Source organism: Fundulus heteroclitus, unplaced genomic scaffold (genome assembly GCF_011125445.2).
Source record: "Fundulus heteroclitus isolate FHET01 unplaced genomic scaffold, MU-UCD_Fhet_4.1 scaffold_136, whole genome shotgun sequence".
NCBI classification, from domain to species: Eukaryota; Metazoa; Chordata; class Actinopteri; order Cyprinodontiformes; family Fundulidae; genus Fundulus; species Fundulus heteroclitus.
In genome coordinates this window covers 77,538-97,119 of record NW_023396548.1, presented here as the reverse complement: position 1 = coordinate 97,119, position 19,582 = coordinate 77,538, and the positions used below count along the sequence as shown (strand labels likewise).

General features: G+C 39.6%; 1 protein-coding gene and 1 long non-coding RNA gene across 2 annotated transcripts in view; one reads left to right on the top strand and one right to left on the bottom strand.

Annotated features, from left to right (window-relative positions):
- Positions 1-14,388, top strand: part of ak7b (adenylate kinase 7b) — a 29,520-nt gene extending 15,132 nt beyond the window's left edge. Inside the window, 17 exon segments of the mRNA XM_036129081.1 lie at positions 6,550-6,644; positions 6,769-6,879; positions 6,966-7,049; positions 7,269-7,357; positions 7,429-7,519; positions 8,934-9,011; positions 9,140-9,289; positions 9,375-9,503; positions 9,579-9,675; positions 10,216-10,338; positions 11,497-11,538; positions 11,614-11,777; positions 11,779-11,812; positions 11,896-12,116; positions 12,364-12,522; positions 13,565-13,602; positions 13,604-14,388. Of these exon segments, the coding sequence (XP_035984974.1) occupies positions 6,550-6,644; positions 6,769-6,879; positions 6,966-7,049; positions 7,269-7,357; positions 7,429-7,519; positions 8,934-9,011; positions 9,140-9,289; positions 9,375-9,503; positions 9,579-9,675; positions 10,216-10,338; positions 11,497-11,538; positions 11,614-11,777; positions 11,779-11,812; positions 11,896-12,116; positions 12,364-12,522; positions 13,565-13,602; positions 13,604-13,655 (1,757 nt within the window). The 3' untranslated portion in view covers positions 13,656-14,388.
- On the bottom strand, positions 3,435-4,669 carry LOC118558623. Its single transcript, XR_004928387.1, has 3 exons — positions 4,135-4,669; positions 3,862-4,046; positions 3,435-3,730 (listed from the first exon to the last, which is right to left on the bottom strand). It is a non-coding gene; the product is annotated as an uncharacterized LOC118558623 (long non-coding RNA).
- Positions 14,389-19,582: the final 5,194 nt, after the last annotated feature.

Below are 19,582 nucleotides of genomic sequence, written 5' to 3'. Positions count from 1 at the left end.
GGCTCACATTCTCTGCTCCATTTAATTTGTGCCCTCCAGAGGTCAGAACTGATCATGTAGACAATTCATCCCACCAAAACCTGCTCTGGCTTTGCTTTGTGCACTGGTGTGCCATCCTTTTGAAACAGGAAGGTGTCATTCCTAAATTGGTCCCACAAAGTTTGGAGCATGAAATTATCCAAAGATTTCTTGGTTTGCTGCAGCATTATGAGTTCCTTAAAGGAGCAATTAGCGATTTCTCGCCAGAAGGACGAAGCTGCCTCCTCTGCTCTGCCCCACATGATAATTGGAGGTACTAGTAGACTGTATATAAAACATTAAAATGTTCATATCCGGATGGTCATGCAGTTGTTCAGTAAAGGAAATAATGGCGTTAAAGCAAACATAACTTATTCTTCAGACCACCCAAGAAAAGGAGGTGGTGTAGCTTTATTTGTTAGATCCTGCCTTAAAGTCTAGATTCTTGTTTCTAAATCTCTTCCTAAGCAGTTTGAACTTTCAGCTTTGAAGATTGACTTGTGCGGCTGATAGCTTTTAGCTGTTGTTGCTTGTTACAGAACTCCTTCAGCCATTGTTGACAGTTTCTCCTAATTTTCCTAATGTTTGTCTGATTAAAATGTTCAAGAACTCATCCTGGCATGTGATTTTAATTGAGACTGGTTTACTGTTTCCCTGTTAGAGGGTTTTAAGACACACCATCTTGCTTTTAATGTTTCCCAAATTATTGACGGTGCTACTAAACCTAAATCCAAATATCCTGACAAATAATTTCCATCTTTTCATCCTCAATGCAATTTTTGTAAATGAACTAAGTGATCATTGTCCAGTTGGTGCAGTTAGAAACACTAAAATCCTCCATTTTGAGCCTGTTCTTGTCTAAAAAAAGAACTATGAAGCATTTTAGAAAACAGGCTTTTCTTCAAGGTATATTTCATTACAATTGGAAGTGCATTTATCTGTTTGATGACATACATTTTTCCTGGGACTATTTGCTTGATATTTTTAACAATTATATAGACAAATGTGCTCTGTTTCATCAGCTGAGAGTTAAGGGTTGAGTCATTTCCTGGTTCAACACTGAATTAACGGGTCTCCTGGAAAGGAGAAATCAGCTCCGGGAAGTCACAAAGGAGAAATGATTCTGAAGTTGATGGGTTACATTTCCATCAATTAAAAAATCTGCTGGCTGCTACCTTAACGAAAGTAAAAAAAGATTATTGTGAAATGCGTAAATAACCTAAAGAAATTATACCAAGCTGTTAAGGCTCTCATTGTTCAGGGTTTCCCCTGTCATTAACTAAATAATATAATTTACTTCAGTGCAAGGTAGCATCCTGTCTCAGTGACCTAGATTACTGTCATGTTTCTTATAATGCACCTGCCACCTCTCTGCATTAGTCTATCATGGAGAATTACGGTTCATACCAGCGTCTCTCACACCTCACTGTACTTTATATTCCTTTAAATTTCAACCGGCCATCATCATCAATCCATAAACTCATGCATTGGTACATTTTCATTTTTAAAGCTGTCTGTTCCTGTGTTATTTATCCTGTTATATGTCATTTAGTCCAGCAAAAGACTTAGTTCCCAGGACTTTATCACTTTTAGTGCTCCATTAGTACAAACAGGAACTCTGTCCTATCAACTTGGAGCATTCTACAACAGGATATAAAAATATCCATGTTGATTCCTCTGGGAGAATTTAAGCTTATATTCAGAAATATAAAAGAAATCTTGCCATGAAACTTGCTCTTGTTTTTAGGTTATATTTTGTCTTATTTAATATGTGTTTGTTTCTTATTGTGTTTGTAAATATGTTTTTGTTTTGTTTTACCAAAACCAGTCTCCTGTAAATTATATCTTCCCAGATAGCAAAAGATGTTAATTCAATGTGGAATTAGGGTCAAAAAGATTAACTTTTGGTTAAGGTCGACGATTGATGGTGGATCAACCAATCATCCATTTCTAGCCAATGTTGAAAAGATGTAATTGAATGTTGTTTTGAAGACAAATTTTAATGATCGAAAAGCCAACGTCGCTGTGTGTTACACCCCTTCCTCCTCCTGAGAGCATTTTGTCATTGAGCCAGGGTTTGTCACATTTTAAATTAAATAACATATGTTGAGGACAGTGAGTTGTAATTTTTTTCTGTACATTTTACTTGTCTGGAAATGTTTGTGCATAATGTGAAATCATGTCAAAGAGCAAACAAAACATTTACAAACGAAAAATACCTTAAACACGCTCCAATTATTTAAAGATTTGCATTACCAGAATGAACGGCGAGTTGATCCAAGCCCACACCACAATGTGGAAAATGTGTATGGAATCGCAGAATTAGACGTGTAAAAATGGAATATGGTAAAACTTTTTAGATTTTGCCCGTGAAATACAAAAATATTCACAGAGGAAGGGCAGAAAGCCTGTCCGAGCTTACTCAAAGCTGCATGCTGCTGCATGCTGCTGCATGCTGCAGTAACACTAATATCCATGAGGTCTAAAGCAAAACGTTTTATTCATAAAGAGGACAATAAACCTTTCTGCAGGTTATGCAGACATATGAAATACTGGAACAGCAGACTACGCTATAGAATTAAGAAATGGGGCATTTTAGTAATTTGTCCCTTTTAGTTGGACAGAGCACTAAAACTTTAGGTTTGAAAAACAAGGTGTACTAAACTTTACAAACTGTGTTTCAAAGATAAATCCAACTGTAAAAGCTTTTGAAACTGCACCAGTTTTATCTTTGTCTTGTTTTAGAATTTATGGACATATCGATAATAAGACCCAACTTGTGTTCAGCCAAGTTCCGGGGTTAACTCAAATGCCAAAAATGTTGTAAAAATTCAGAAATAATATTTGATTATGTTAAACAAGAAAACTGTGTTTTAGTATGTGAAGTGTTATATGAATCAACAGTGAGGTAAAATGAGAAGCCCCTGATATCTGCAGCAGATAACTAAGTTAAACTTCATGGAAGTTTGACATAATCAACATCTTGTATTATGTCTTTTAAATTGTGACGTTTACAGCAGACCTTGTTAAAACATTTAGCTTTTTGATGATGATAGCTTGTGTTAAGTTTTCATATTTAATGCAGTTTCTTCATTAAACTCCACAACTGTTTTTCAGCCATTCCTCATAAATTACTTTCTTCCATATAACCTTTTTCTCTCAGTTTAGTTCTTTTTTTAAACCCATGTGAGGCAGAACTGAAAAGTGCTTTACAAATAAAGTTTATTTGGCTGATACTGCAGGCCAGTGACTAACTTGTAATAACAGAAATCCACTTCCAAAATCTTGAGCCACCCTTTTAATGTATAGTTTATTGAGAAATAGGATATTTGTGCAAATTTGAATGAAGAACAAGAAACAGCAGTAAGCCCCAAAAAGTTCAATCATTTTTCATTTTTACCATGGTTAATTTTATACTGAGCCTTGAAATTATCTAAAAAGGGGAGATAAACATTTCACACATAAATGTCTTTGTCCTTTTCACAGTGTGCTGAAGAGGAATACTTTTCCTTATTGCACATCTCTTTGTAGCCTTCTGTCTGGGTTAGACCGCTTGCTGTTTTTTGGGGGCAAAAACACAAGAATAAAATCATGATTTAAGAAAAATGATTATTCCGATAAACATTAGTAAATATTTTGCCGTCGATTAGGTTGTAGAAGAGCCAGTAATCATGGGAAGGGTTCCATTCTTGGATTTTGTGGTAGAAATAGCCTTTGAAAACAAACAGTATGCACATTTAAAAGAAAAATGTTGTAAAACGTTTCAATGTAGAAAAGCAAACCAATCTTAATTTTGCTAAGCAGCCGTCGGGCGAAAGAAAAAGATGATTTCTGTAACTTTACCCGGACTGAGGGAGGTGTGCTTCACTTCAAGTTCTTCTGAGGACTCCTTCATTATCTAGGAACCAAACAAGAAACCCCACAGAAAGAACACACAAACCACTTATTTTTCATAAGCTATTCATTACAAGGATAATATTGCTAGCTCAGTCTTTCCTCACCTTATAGAACGTTCCCATCAAAAAAACCTAAAACAATAAAAATAAAATGGTTAAAACAACGTATTAGTATCTTTAAATACTTTAGATACTTTATCTTTATGAAGGTAAATCCTACCGTAGTTGAACGGTGTTAAAAGTACATTTTCTTGCTCCACACCTGTGAGGTCTGAAAAATAATTAAACATATATTGTTACACAGCCGAAAAGCGTAAGGGGGGATTCCCCAAGTGACATTACTACGGTATCACATGATCAGTGGCGTCATAGGGGGGATTCCCCCACCGTATATTCAACGTATAACTTAAAACATCGTTAGAATATATTCATTAGAACTTACCAAAGAAGCGTATGCCATGTTGCGGGTTGGAGCTTGCGTTCTGACCCTCGGGGTGGATCAGAGCGTTAGTGAGGAGCGAAGCTGAAGAGGTTTCTTGCATGATCTCGAGTGATGACTACCTTGCACCGAATGAGCATCTTTATACATTTCTGGTACTGAGAGGATGCATTTACCGAGAGAGTCGTGACTTCCAGCGGTATACTAAGTTTTACAGAGGCCCGGATACCTCGACCTGCGCGGAGCAGTGTCTTATTCAGATAAGTTGAAACGCTTTCCTGTTCTGCTAACTAACAATGGCCTGGTGTGTGGCGCACTGAGCAATGGTCAGTGGCTTATTGAGATAAGGGGGAGGTTTCCTGCTCGGCTCCCTAGCTGACCAGGAAGTGTAGTGTCCATCCACTGATCTGCGCTGAGCAGACACTCTGTTGATGAAGATAACAGAGAGGCTCGGTGTTTGTGTTTATTAACTAACAATGAAAGGATGTCATGCTCGTTGAAAGGAAGGTTTTGCTGTTGTGTGAAAATGATAAGATAACGCCCTGCACGAATTTGCTGACTGCAAATGCCGGATCGATATTGTCCCCCCTTCCTGCAGTGCCACACATGTGTTTTGACACAACTCCCCCCCTCCTCTACAGAACTCGTGAAATTTAGGTCGTGACCCAAAAACCTGTGGTCAGTAAGACACTGTCCACCGTAGTATGAGGACGCTCCAAACCTTTAGTTTGGAGGGAGGACTGACTTGAGCTTTATATCAGGATTAAAGATTAAGGATTCTCTATTTCATCGCAATCACAACGGTGCGGGACGGAGGTTTTTTCCACGTAGAGTGTGGCTGGTCTGCTGCTGAGCGTTAGATTGAGTGCGTATAAGATACATTAATTGCATGTGTACAACCGAAATAAATAGATATAATTAAATAATCACGATAGTAAAGTGAATTGTATTATAATTAATATCACCTTTTAATATGGGTGGTATGCTGCTGCTAAGCATCAGATTGAGCGTGTATAAAAATTAAATAACTGAATGTGGATAAAATTAAATCATTGGATGTGTATAAGATAAATTAAATAACTGGATGTGGATAAACTGAATTAAGTAGCTGGATGTGTATTAAAGGAATCATTAGACATACTTAAATAATCACGATAATAAAGTTAATAACTATATTAATAATAATATCGTATTAATGACAATAATATAATATGGGTAAGGCAGGAAATCAAAGGGGGGCCGGATATCAAGAGGGGCCAGAAATCGAGGGAGGCCGGAAATCGAGGGAGGCCGGAAATGGGGAGGGGGGACCGGAAATCAAAGGGGGGACCGGAAATCAAGGGGGACCGGAAATGATTAGGGTCATTAATCACCCGTCAATTAAAAAGTGACAGCAGGTATATTGTTATGTTTTTTCATACCCATTAGATTATTCTTCATATTGTGCTAAGTCACAAGCACAAACATGAACAGATTGAGAGACCAACATAAAGCTTTGAATAATCCTGAAACAGAACGGAAATTACTAGTTTTTTAAAATTTTGTTTTAACAATAAAAATCCAAAAAGTGTTCTGTGTGTTTTTGCTCAGTCCTCTTTACTCTGAGGCCTTTCAAAATAACTCAGTGTAACCGACTGCCTTCAGAAGTGACCTTTTTAACAGAGTCCACCTGTGTGCAACTATAGTATATCCAGCTGTTCTGTGAAGGCCTCTGAGGTTTGTTAATTAACCATTAGTAAACAAACTGGATGTTGAAGACCGAAAAATATGTAGACAGGTCAGGGATAAATAAATACATTTATATAGATGCACAAAGCTGGAAGAGCAGCTGTAACTGCGGCAAAAACCTGTTCTACAAAGTCTTTACTTTAAAAGGGTAAATATATGAGCACGCCACACTTTTCAGAGTTGTATGGGTTGAAAATTTGGAAAATTACGTAACATTTTCCTTCCACTTCACAATTATGCACCACTTTTTGTTGGTCATCACATCAAGTCCTAACAAAATATATTGACGTTTGTGACAAAATGTGAAAAGGTTTAAAGGGTATGAATACTTCTGGAAGGTACTTAATGTCTGGATCTGAGACTTGAAATATCAGGGACCGGATAAGAACAAATGTCATTAAGTTATTGACATAACTGATGCAATAATCAATAAACATAGTGAGAATCCTCTCTGTGTTTCATTCACAGCTCTTCATAATCAAATAGAGCATTTTTCCAGTCCGAAGCTCTTCATCCTCGTCTCCACTGTGATGACATGGGCCTCCAGCTTACCACTGGATCCAGTCAGTCATCCTTAATTCTCTATGAGTGCTGTTCCTCCTTAAATACTTTAATCTCATCTAGATGTAATTTTCCTTCATAAACCTGTTGACACTTGTGGTTGTTTTTGGGTTTTTTTCATCCCAGGAAGATCCGGATCTTCCCTTCACTGACGAAATTTTCTACTGCAGACGAGCTCATCCTAGCTTCAAACGGCACATCGACCTGGAGAAGGCAGTGGTCAAAATAGGCAAATCTGTGAGTTTGACTTTCACCTGCAAGGTTCTGGTTCTTTGTCTAGAAGATGATTTGGTCTGATGATGTTGGACGGGCTCTGTTCACAGAACAGAGAGATTTTCACCACCTATGTGGTGGCATCAGGCCTGCAGTACGGAATGGGAGAAGATATCTTCCACTACTTCTTCAAGGTCCCTCACAAAGCCGAAAATCACTCTCCACCGTTTCATCTGAGACATACTTACACGTTGCTGAGCAAACTATGTCCCCTACTGGTCACTTGTATTAATTTCTCAGCTGAAATTTAAATACAGTCCAGACTAATCTTATTAGAGACAAAACTAAAGTTACAAATATTGTTCTCACAGTCAAACAAATAGCTATATCTGGAAAATAATGTGTGTTTTTAGGAATCATGGTTGGGAAAAGAAGATGAAATATCCGTGTTTGGAGATGGGAATAACATCGTTCCCACCATCCACATCAGAGACCTGGCCAGGTAAACCCACTGAGCAGATGTGGGCAAGTTTCTGGATGATCGTCACAGTGCGGGTTTCCTTTGTGTTGCAGCGTGCTCCAGAATGTAATCGAACATCAGCCCAGACCTTACTACCTGCTGGCTGTGGACTCGTCTCACAGCAGCATGGAGGAGCTGGTGAAGGTGAGGAAAAATCTGGGGATGATCCCTCTGAAAGAGTTAAAGGCAAGGCAAGGCAACTTTATTTATAAAGCACTTTCAGTAACAAGAAGATTCAAAGTGCTGAACATGAACAGAACAAAAAAAACAGAGAAAAGAAAAGCATTACAGGGACAGGGAAAACATTACTGAGGCAATCACATTGCACTGGAAAAGCAGCAGGTCTGATGCAGTAAAAGACAAGTTGGACTACAAACTTCAACATTAACATTTAAAGGCAACTCTAAACAAATAGGGTTTTAACTTTGATTTAAAGGAATGGTTTTAGCACATTTACAGTGTTATGGGAGTTTGTTCCAGATATGTTGAGCATAAAAACTAAATGTTGCTTCTGGTTCTGGGTATGCAGAGCAGACTTAAACCAGAAGAACTTAGTGGTCTGAAGGGTTGATACACTGATAACATGTCTGTGATGTATTTAGGTGCTAAGCCATTGAGTGATTTATAAACTAACGGGAGTATTTGTCTGAGATAGAGGCAGCAGCGTTCTGGATCAGCTGCAGTTGTCTGATTGACTGTTTTGGCAGTAAAACACCATTGTTGTAATTGATTCAACAAAAAATAAATGCATGGATTAGTTTCTTTCCAGATCCTGCTGAGACATTAGTCTTTTAATCCTGGAAATGTCCTGCAGTTGATAAAAGGCCAATTTTGTAATTGTGTTTAGATGCTTTTGGAGGTTGATGTCCATCGCTACACCCAGATTTTGGGCCTGATCAGTGTTTCCTATCCGAAGGAGCAGAAGCTATGCACTTGAACTTTTGATCGCTCGTCTATTGGTCCAAAAATTATTCCATCCATCCATCCATTTTACGCCATGCTTATCCCTGGTGGGGTCGCGAAGGATGCTCGTGCCTATCTCCAGCTGTCAATGGGCGAGAGGCGGGGTTCACCCTGGACAGGTCGCCAGTCTGTCGCAAAGCAACACAGAGACAGACAGGACAAACAACCATTCATGCACACACTCTCACCTAGGGATAATTTAGAGAGGCTAATTAACCTAACACTCATGTTTTTTGGACTGTGGGAGGAAGCCGGAGTACCAGGAGAGAACCCATGCATGCACAGGGAGAACATGCAAACTCCATGCAGAAAGACCCAGGGTCCGACTAGAACCCAGGACCTTCTTGCTGCAAGGCGAAAATTATAACTTTTTTATAATTTGACCCATTCAAGCATTTACTCAGTGCTTGAGTGGGTCCATAGTCACCTGGTGACATGATGATGTAGAGCTGTGTGTCGTCTGCATAGTTATGGTACCTGATGTCATTGTTTTTTATGATCTGAGCTAGATTTAGGTGTTGAATAGGAAGAGGACCCAGGATGGACCCTTGGGGAACCCCACGTGTGATTAAAAAACAACAACTTGTGTCTGCAGGCCATCGCCTCTGTTCTGGGACCTGGAAAGATCCAGAAAAGGCCCTTTGAGGACATCTTCCTCATCCAGGACTTAAATGTATGTTGCTTTTACAGAAGAAGAAGCTTGGGAAGGGTTCCCATGACACAAGAGTGTGTCATGGGAAGGGTTCTGCTGCTCTATAGATGCTTGAAATCTTTTGCTGTTGGCTCATTTCTACCTGACAGGTATTGGCTATTGATTCGCTTCGGGTCAACCTCCGGATGGAGGCAGTAACCATCAACAGTCTGTTCTCCATCAGCTGGCATTGTGAGACTGGTCTGGTGGAAAACGTGGGGCTGGTGGTGGAGGAGTACCGGCAGGCTCGTGGGCTTCTGGTGAGCTTTAAGCACAGATTCAACCCCACATAGTGTTTCTTTACTAGAGTAGGGCTTGAGTCGCTTTGTGGTGTGTTCTTTGCAGCCTCTTCAAGTCTGTATCCTGGGTCCCCCTGCAGTGGGTAAGAGCACCTTGTCCGTACAGATCTGTGAGCACTACAAACTCCATCACATTACACTGAAGGACACCATCTCAGAGGTCATCAGCCAGCTGGTGAGTCACCATGTCTCACCGATTCTTCAAATTCAAGTTGATCCCATACTGAATTCGGCTCCTGTCCACAATCAGGAAGATACTGTGAAGAATCCTGATCCAGATGCTGAGACGTCTGCAGCAGAGGCCCAAGACCTGCTCAACAACCTGAATGACAGCGTGGAAAATGACGGTTCGGACTTTCCACTTATTGATGTTCTTTGTTTTTACTGGTCAAGTGTTGTAAAACTGTTCCATGGTCCGTCACTATTAAAAGATTTACTGTTCTGGAAAGTCCTGTTGACAAAATGCACATTTGATGATTCAGGGTTTAAATGTGAGATTAGTGTTTTATTTATTTCAGAATTGAACTAATTTCACGGGCTTGAATCCAGCACAGAGATTTCCCCAGAGTCTTTAATTTTCTTTTCATTATGCTGTGCTCTGTGAAAGACAAATAACTGAATTTGTTTAACACATCGCACATCTAGAAATGGTCTTAAAAGGAATCCTTGATTCTCTGACAGATGTTTTGTGTTTACTTGTGTGCTATGCTCTGTGGTTTCTGGGACATAATAAAGACCTTATTTATTTTATACGCCATACTAAGCCCCTCACCTGCAAACAGTTAATCTGCTGTTTGGAGAATATTCCAGAATATTAAGCTGGTGTCTGGTGAATGCTGTGGTGCATGTTTAATTCTGAGTCCCGCACCTCTCCTTTTGTCTCCCAGACGTTTCAGAGGAGCAGATGAAGCTGTTGAAGGATAAGCTGATGTCCAACCCGTGCAAAAACCAGGGTTATCTTCTCGATGATTTTCCCAACACGTACGAGCAAGCTAATGAGCTGTTTGGAGGTGAGACGGAGACATGCTGCTTCCCCGTGCACCTATACAGCGCTTCGCAAAATTATTCATATCCCTCGAACCTTCTCACTTTTTGGTCTTTATTACAAAAACAAATTTTAGGACACAAACACAATGTCCATTTTAGTCAACTGTGCCTTTAGCTGCAGGTCTTTTGGTGTTTGTCTCTACCGGCTTTGCAGATTTCTAGAGACTGAGATGTTTACCTATTCTTCTGTTTCTTCTTCAGATTGGATAGAGAGCATCTGTAAACATTTAGCCACACATTCTCAACTGGATTTAGTGCTAATCTGTGGTCAGGCCATTCTAATATTTCAATATGTCTTGGTCTAAACCATTTTATTGTCGCTTTAGTTTGATTGTTTGGGGTCATTTTCTAGCTAGAAGGTGAATCCCTGTCCCTGACTCAAGTCTTTTGCACTAACATATGATTTCTCCAGTATTGTCCTGTACTTCCCGTGAACTCTGACCAGCTTGCCTATCCCTGCTGAATAAAACCACCCCCACAGCATGATACCACCACCACCACCACCACCTATGCTCAGGGTGATGCGCAGAGTTAAATTTTCCTCACACATAGAGTTTTGCATGTTGACCAGAAAATTACAGTTTTGTCTCAACTGATCAGGGCTCTCCCTAAACTTTCTCGTGTTATCTCCTTCCTGGCTTCTGGCAAGAAGCAAATGGGTCTCTCCCACCTGATCTGGGAATTTCTCCTGCGCCTCTAGATTTTCCACTCTCTCATTAATGCTCTTCTTGTCTAGTCTGTTACTTAAGGGAGAGGGCCATGTCTTACTCTGCTTGCAGTTGTGCGATGCTCATCCATTTTCGGACGACGGGTTTAACAGTGCTGTATGACGGGCTCCAAGCTACAGAAATTGTTTTATATCCTAACCCTGCAGTTTTAAACCGCTCCACAACTTTATCTCTGACTTATCTGCTGTGTCCCTCGGTCTACATGATGCTTGTGGAGACAACCGACTTTCTAAACATGTCTCTTTTCCATGTGTCCTTCTGAATTGCACCGAAGTTTGTAGTTGTAACGTGACAATATGTGTAAAAAATCCACCGTTATGAATACTTTTCCACGGACAGTGTTAATACAGCTCACACACAAAGAATAAATCTATATTTTCCGTTCATCTTCAGAGGACCCGGATGAATCGTTGCCATCCAGCAGGATTATGCCAGGTAGCTCTGCTCCCTCATCATTAGTTTGTTTTAGCAGCCGGCAGATTAACAGAGAGCGCCTTGTTTTGGCCGCAGAGTTCGTGTTGTGTCTGGACGCCCCCGACTCCGTCCTGATAGACCGAGTGATCAACCTCCCCGAGGAACTGGTGCAAGAGCTCGACTATGAGCCGGAGCAGTACATGAACCGGCTGGCCGTCTACAGAGAGAACAACCAAGAGGATAAAACAGTTCTCAATTTCTTTCGAGGAGCTGGATGTCAGTCCTCTGTACCTGGGTAATCTGAGGCAGGACAGCATCCTGTGCGGGTTACAAAAAGGAACGACTCTCCGCTTTTCAGCCCGTTACCTTGTGTTTCAGAGGTCACCAGCGGCGAAGAACCCGCCAGCTCACTGTTGATGCAGAAGATCTTCAGCACACTGGGCCCCCCGAGGACATACGGTCCTAGCAGCCGGGAGGTGGAGGAGGAGGAGAGGGGGAAAGCAGAGGAGAAGATACGGAGAGAGGCGGAGGAGAGGGCTGCGGAGGAGCAAAGGGAGGAGGAGGAGACCAGGAGCAGAGCTGCATGCTGGGAGGAGTGGGTAGGTGGACCCGAGTCAACATGTGAACATCTCATCAGTTCAGAAGGCAGAGAGCTCGATACACTCTGGAACTAGAATGAACAGACTATTTCTGTGGTGTAATTGAGAAGCATAGGTTTTGAATGTAAGACAGTTGACTACAGTAAAAAAAAATATTTCTGCTGAATAACTCCACACTTTTGAAAAACTTTCTAATTTTCAGCCTTCAGAAAGTCTAAACACCCCACGTCCGATGTTTGTGTTTCAGACTCGGACTTCAGAGGCGGGGATGCAGCAGGAGGAGCAGTACCTGGAGAACCTGACTGGCCAAATGAAAAGCTATCTGAGGGAGCATGTGATGCCAACACTGAGCCAGGGTCTGATCGAGTGCTGCAGAGCTCAGCCACCAGAGCCTCTGGACTTCCTGGTACGGCTCAGCTTGTCACTTTTCTGAATGTCAGAGAATGTCAGCTACTTTAAAAGAATCAACATGGAAAATAAAAATGTTTACCAAGGATTGTAGGGGAAAATCACATCAAATGGTAATCAATTAATATCTACTCCAGCTTAACTAAAAAATAAAGAAAATAAGAGGAACACAGACTATTAATCTAAAGCATGTAACATTTCGCCTCTCAGCTACACATTTGTTATGGAAGATGACTCAATCAAAAGGCAAAAGCTTCCGTTCTGTAAGGATTGTAAGCTGTCTCAGATGTCAAAAGGAATCTTATTTTAATGGTCCAATTTGGACTTTTATTGTTTATTTTAATCTAAGAGGGGGGAAAGAAAAACAAATATTTTCAAAGATTATGAAACAACTAATAATCTATCAGGATTCTCCTCAGAATTGGCTCAGGACAAGGACAAAGATTTACAAGTTTAAATGTTTTGTCCTTGACTTTTGATTCCAAACCAGGTGACACTCTCAGAAACATTACTGGGCACTTCAATGCAAGTCGACTCAGTGTATTGCTCGATGCAAACTTTTAACACCTCTGCAGTCCGCAGAGCTTTATTAGGCCGGGTCACTGGGCTGGGTTCAGCTTGTTTGATGGACAAGCCTTGGACTTCCACCCAGACTTGGTTGAACGGCACCGATCACCCCATAAAAAGGGGAGTTTTGCTGTAACCAGTGGCATAGAGGTGATGGGGTAGGAAATACTTCATTGCCAAATTTGAGAGACAGAGCTGGGTGCAGATGCAGCGTGTTAATGGCAGTTGTTTTCCTAAGCAAACTAGTACATCAGCCTGGTAAGTTAGAGAAAATGTAATAATTTCAAGAAATATTCTCAATATTTTGAGAAAGTCCCTCTAACGGCTTGACTAGGAATTCATCTAGGCTTAGCCAAATAATTAAACAGGCTAGGCTGAGGCGAACAGGAGAGCTAATAATCTTTGTAACTGAAAGGTCAACATGCAAAAGTTTGTTAAGGCCTCATGATGTATATTTGTGCGTCTCGTTCCAGGCGGAGTACCTGTTCCGGAACGACCCACACGACCACCCCCAGTAGAGAGGATTCATCTGTGAACCACGATGTTCCTGTGCCGTTTGATTAAACCGGTTGAGTCACAGTGTTGCTCTCCCACTGGACGTGTGCTGCGTTTTGGACTCCCGAGTACCGGCCGTGACTCGAAAACAACCGTTCGAAAGTGTGCATGAATCCAGAAGCTCATTAGGAAGTTAATTTGTTTAATGAACTCAGGAGCGACCACACTCCGGTCATAACAGCTCAGATTTGGCTGTAGATATCTGGGAAGGAGAAACGCTACAAAAGGCAGCTAATTTGCAGCTCTCTGGAGTTCCCTCTCGCAGCTCCAAAGTGTTCATAATTAGCCGCAACAGAAGCCCAAATAATTTCATTGAACATAATCACTACGCAGGGAAATTAGTGGGAAACACTGTGACAAATAACACAACGTGAAGAGAAAAGAGCAATTCGCATTCTGTAATAAATGTGTTGGCACAACGTTTGAACAGCCTTGTGTGACTTTCTCTTTGTCACCAACTTGTTCCTGTAAGATTTAGATGTTGTAGAAGTATTTATCCTAAACAACATGTATTAATTTTACAGAGCAGGAGTGGTCCATTTTTGGTTTTCAACACTCTCTGTTAGGAACAGGTGGAGACAGCAGGCAAGTCAGTCCAGGGTGTCAAATGCTTGAAACATCACGGCAGATACCCGATACCAGCTTTAAAACACAGTGGTGGAGAGATGCTGGTAGGGGATTGTTTTGCTTCCACAGCCTGTGTGCAGAATATTGTTTTCCATTGGCTTTAATAAAAAAAAAATAAAAAAAAATGAATGGACATGCCTGGATAAGATTTGGTCGTGAAGGCCATATGTTGCTCTTAAATATCTGCAGGAACTTTCTGTCAATGCTTTCATCACAATTTGAAAATGAGGAATTGTAACAGATGACATTTGCATGCTTTTGTTCCTCTTTCACTCCATAAACTTGGAAACATCCTCTTAGATGAAGTAGGATTGTCAGACCCCCCCCCCCACCCCACCCCCACTCTCTTCACAAAAAGGAAATAGAGGTCTTTGGACCATTGAGCCACAGTTCAGTCATTCTTCTCTTTAGCCTTGGTGAGATGTTTCTGATGTTCTCTCTGGAACTGGAGTTTCTGTAGCATTCAAACTTGAGGCTCATGTCCTGAATATACCCTGCCTTGCAAATCACCATTAATCACCCCTTGTTTTTGTTTATTTTAAACCTATTTTATTACATTCTAACCTGGATTTGAAAATATTTGTGGCTTATTTTATCTGACTGATCTGTACAAAATAATCTAAGTTAGAGAAGTGAAATGAGAGAAATATATGTAAAACTGAAAAAAAAGACTGGAAATTGAAACAACTAAAAGGTTCTGGTGCAACAAGTTACCTTCAAAAGTCACATAATTGGTGAAATGAAGTCCACCTGTGTGCAATCTAAGTGTGCCATTATCTGTCAGTATAAACCCACTTATTCTGAAAGACAGTTGTGCACACTGACATTTTCTGGTATTTTGTCCTAATTGTGATTTGCTTCTAACCTGTCAAGTCAGATTGATAGTGTGTGGCACTCTACGTTCTGCACATTATCAGTCTGGCTCTGCTCCCATCAAATCAGTTCGGGGAAAGGAAGGACATCGAGCAGAACTTTCTGAGCTGAATGAGCGAAGCCACATCTAGTGCCGGCCTACCAAAGGCTGGCCAATCGGTATGAAATGAAAATGTAAGCAGCAGGCGCTATGAGACATAACAACAAGTTTATGCTGGTCAAGGCACTTCTTGCTGTTCTTCTTTGAAAGAAGAAATATCTTGTGAGGCACTGTATCTACGTGTGGTGGCTCTTAAAATACTAATTCCAGCTGGAAATGTTTCACGAATCTTCCCTAAATTCTTGAATGTACTTTGTTTAAAAATCTTACAAAGGCTTGCTTATCGCTGTTGATACCAGTTTTTCCTTCCACTCAACTTTTCATTATCTTTGGATTTAGCACTCTATGAACAGTCAGATTCTTCAGCAGTTTCCTTTTTTATTGGTCTTGTGTAATGTTCTAATTCTTTTCACTCTGATGTCTTTTCTCTATTTTGGCTGTGAGCCATGATCATCAAAATCCACAGGCTTAAACATTTGAAATGTGTCACTCTGTGTAATAAATAGATTGCATGTGAATACCACTTTTTGAAGTGAATTACTTTGCAAAATTTGCGTTTTAATACTGTACTTTATTGATATGCGTCTGTGTTACAAAGTCCCTTTGAGGGAGACGCTTTCTGGCCAAAAATCTCTGCGACTGGTTGCTTCTAGCAACAGGAAATGGATTTATTCAGTAATTTATTTGTTTGAACTATTCTGGTTTATTCTGTGTGTTTACGCTTCTCGTACTGAGTTTAAACCTTTAGCCTAATTTTCTTCAATTAGATTTGAGGTGCTTATTTTCCCAATTAGGTAAAAATTTCAAAACATATTTATATCTTAAACCTTATTTTTCACTTCTACTATTATTCACACTAATCATATGAAGAGTTTATCAGATCTGTTTCTTTTTTTTTTTACCAGGTATATATATATATATATATATATATATATATATATATATATATATATATATATATATTCTTTCTTATGATTAATTTGGACTGAATGCTCAGAGCGCTAAAACCCAGTTGGTTTAATGACACCGTTGGACCACTAGGTGTCGACCTCAGATCATTTGTTGACTGATAGAAGTGGGGCAATGACAATGTGTCTGTTTTTATAGCAAGAACACATAAAAAATAAACAAGAGACAACTCATTCCAAACAAAACTTACAGATTTGTCTTTAACACGTGTGAAATCCTAGATCTCTCTATCAGAACAGACACTCTCCATCACATTTCTCTGCCCTGGACTGAATCCAGCCACACTCCTACCTGCTACTATTTGCTAATTCGACCTCAACCACGGAGGAATCTCACACTCACACACACACACACTTGCATGGATTAAAACTCTGAGCAGAGGTAGAAAACATACCAACACAACCGTACACACTTGTTCAAGAAAGATTTGTTTGTTGCTTAGAAACAGTTGGCCTGCCGTCACAGCAGGAGCTCTTCTCCTGAACATCATTTAGTCTCCTCCATTGTTTGGCACAGAAATGTATTATTTTCTGCCTGTATTCCTCCTAGGCTCAGCTCGGTTTCCAGAAAAAAGAACCAAAGTTTTCATCTATCAAAGTCAGTGGAAGGCCAACTCGCACAGCTCCCCTCTTTTAATACCGAACTATCACGACATCAGCAAGTATCACCTATATTCAACCATACTTCTCCTTTTCAGCCTGTCTAACACATCTACTTGCATTAAAAACAATCATACTCACAATATTTCATTCATTCAGCACACAAGTGATTGAGCCTTTAATAAAAAATAAACAATTAATCAGTCATACAATTTCAGAGCTTTTATGTTATCTGTTCCTCTTAATATATTTAATGGCCAAATGATCTATTAATTTGTCAACAACATGGAATATGGACGAGCTCACCACACCACCTGTGGCAACTCGACAAGGCAGAGTTCGACTTCTGCAGTTAAAGACCTACGCTCAGGGCTGGACAGAAAAAAACTCCTAGGCCTCTGGGCCAAAATTAGCTGAAAGTCCCCATCACTATAAACAACACTCTAAACAACACAAAGTCCAGATTGTTAAATTACAAAAAGGAGCATCGAAATAAACAGCAGAGGAAAAAAAAAATAAAAATAAGAGCTCACCTAGGCAGGAATCACTATTCTATTTGCGCATGGAGAGGTCTGTAACCAAAGCCAATATTTTTTGATTGTGCGTACAATCAAGGCCGAATAAAGAGGATACTTATTCTATTTCAAAATAAAGATCATATGTATAAATGAGCACATCGAGAACTAGACTAAAAGTAGAAGATTGAAATGCACTCACTTCAAAATGGGAGTGTAATGAATATTTGCTGTTCATATTATGTAGGGTGTAACCATGCAGCAAGTTCATGAGACAAGACAAGTCACAATATTGTGCTCCAAAGTTTTTCCTTGCATTTTTTTCTCTAACAATGTATCGATTCTTACTTCCATACTAGGGCTGGGCAATAAGGACCAAAAATAATACCTCAGTATCTTTAGGCTGAATGCCGATACACAATATATATATATATATATATATATATATATATATATATATATATATATATATATATATATCAATGTGATTTATTTTATTATAAATTAGAAAAAGCGTAATCCCAAATGTCTCACAAGCACAATTTTCTAACAAACATCTGTAAATAAAATAAAAATAACTTACTGGAATACATACAAGTATATTCATAATGCAGCATACACCACCTCGATATAAACAATATAGTCTCACCTTATATGTCCTTAAAAAAATCTCGATATATTGCCCAGCCCTAATCAATACAGCTTTAAATAGATAAATGTCTTCCTTTTGAATCTCCTCACCAATAAGTACTCCCAGACTAGCAGGTTTTGGGATCCCTAGGGATGACAAAGCCCATTATTCTCTCAAAAGTTGTCCCAGAATGGAGCTAATTTAGGACATGCCCAGCGAACATGGGATTGATAGCTGCTCCGATATCCATTCAGCCTCCATCACTGCTGCAGTTCTCCTCTTTGTCCATTAGGTACATGCGGTTTAGTTAAATATCTAACTAGGCATTTCCAACCAAATTCCCTCCATCTTTTAGAACCACTGGAAAACCAATCACCCTCTGACACTTCCACACAGAGAGATCAGATTTTAATCATAGATCTGGAATCATTGCAAGTTTCTGTTTGTTTTCACAAAACGAGTAAAGGTTTCGCAAACCACAAACTCTCTTTAAGTAATCTAATGATTTTACAATAGTCAAGAGCAGCTTTGACAAGTCTGTGTGTTGTGGTATTTATGTCTTTCTAATAATAAGGAAATTCTAATGCCCAAATTGGTAACTACACCTCATTTTTGTGTGTTTACTAATATAATGTTTAAGTTTTAAGAACCAAAGATAATCAAAAGGGTTTTAGAGTCTTAAAAACAACTAGTTAGTGACATTGTCACTGTATTTGGTGAGTTTTTCAGATGACTCCAGTGAGCCTTTCTCAAAAAAGGGCAACTATTGAGAGGTACATTGACTTTTTCTGGTGTCATTAATGACCTTCGGAGACCATGCAGAGGCGCACAACATTCTTACTCGCCTCAATGAGTATCAGATGATACCATGTGCAGGAGAGATTCCCTCCTCTGTAAGCAGAATGCAAATAAGTACTCATTTGCAAAGCTGCCGCTGGCTTGTCCAGTCCTGGCTTACAGTCATGAAAACTATTGACATTTCATCGTAACTTAGTTTAGGCTTCTAAGCAAACTTTAAGGTTTGAAATCAAATCAGATTTAAGAAAGTTAAAGTCAAAATCAAATGAAGGAATAAATTAACAAACAAAAGACTTTTTGTTTTTTTTCAAAGAAATGGAAGTTACTCATCTAGTGTTCATTGTGAGACACTTTTTCAGCTCCGAATCCCAGATAAATTAGGAGTGATGAAACCGTGAGTTCATCACAGTCCGTTCTTTTCTGATGAGTACTTAAAATGCTTAAAATGCTAAGACTAAACACAAATCATTTTTTTGGTAAATTAACAATAAAAATATTGATTTCCTTTAGCACCAACTGGGTGAGTTTGATTACAAATGGTGCAGCTAATGACTTCAGTGATAGAACTCTGAAATCTGTCCATCCTGTTCTACAGCTGCAGTATCAATGATGACACACAGCTGTATTGGAGAACGTAATCCTTAAAGATAAAACACGTCTTCCCTTTGAGACAGTCAACTGTTTTTGCTAACTTGAGGAACGCTTTAGATTAATCTTTGTCAGTCAGTCAGGCTCGGTTCAGCTCAGTCTTTGGACTCAACAATAATTTAAAGCACACAGTTGTAGATCTCGTTTTCTCTAACTTCTTCTCCCATCAGCTGTTT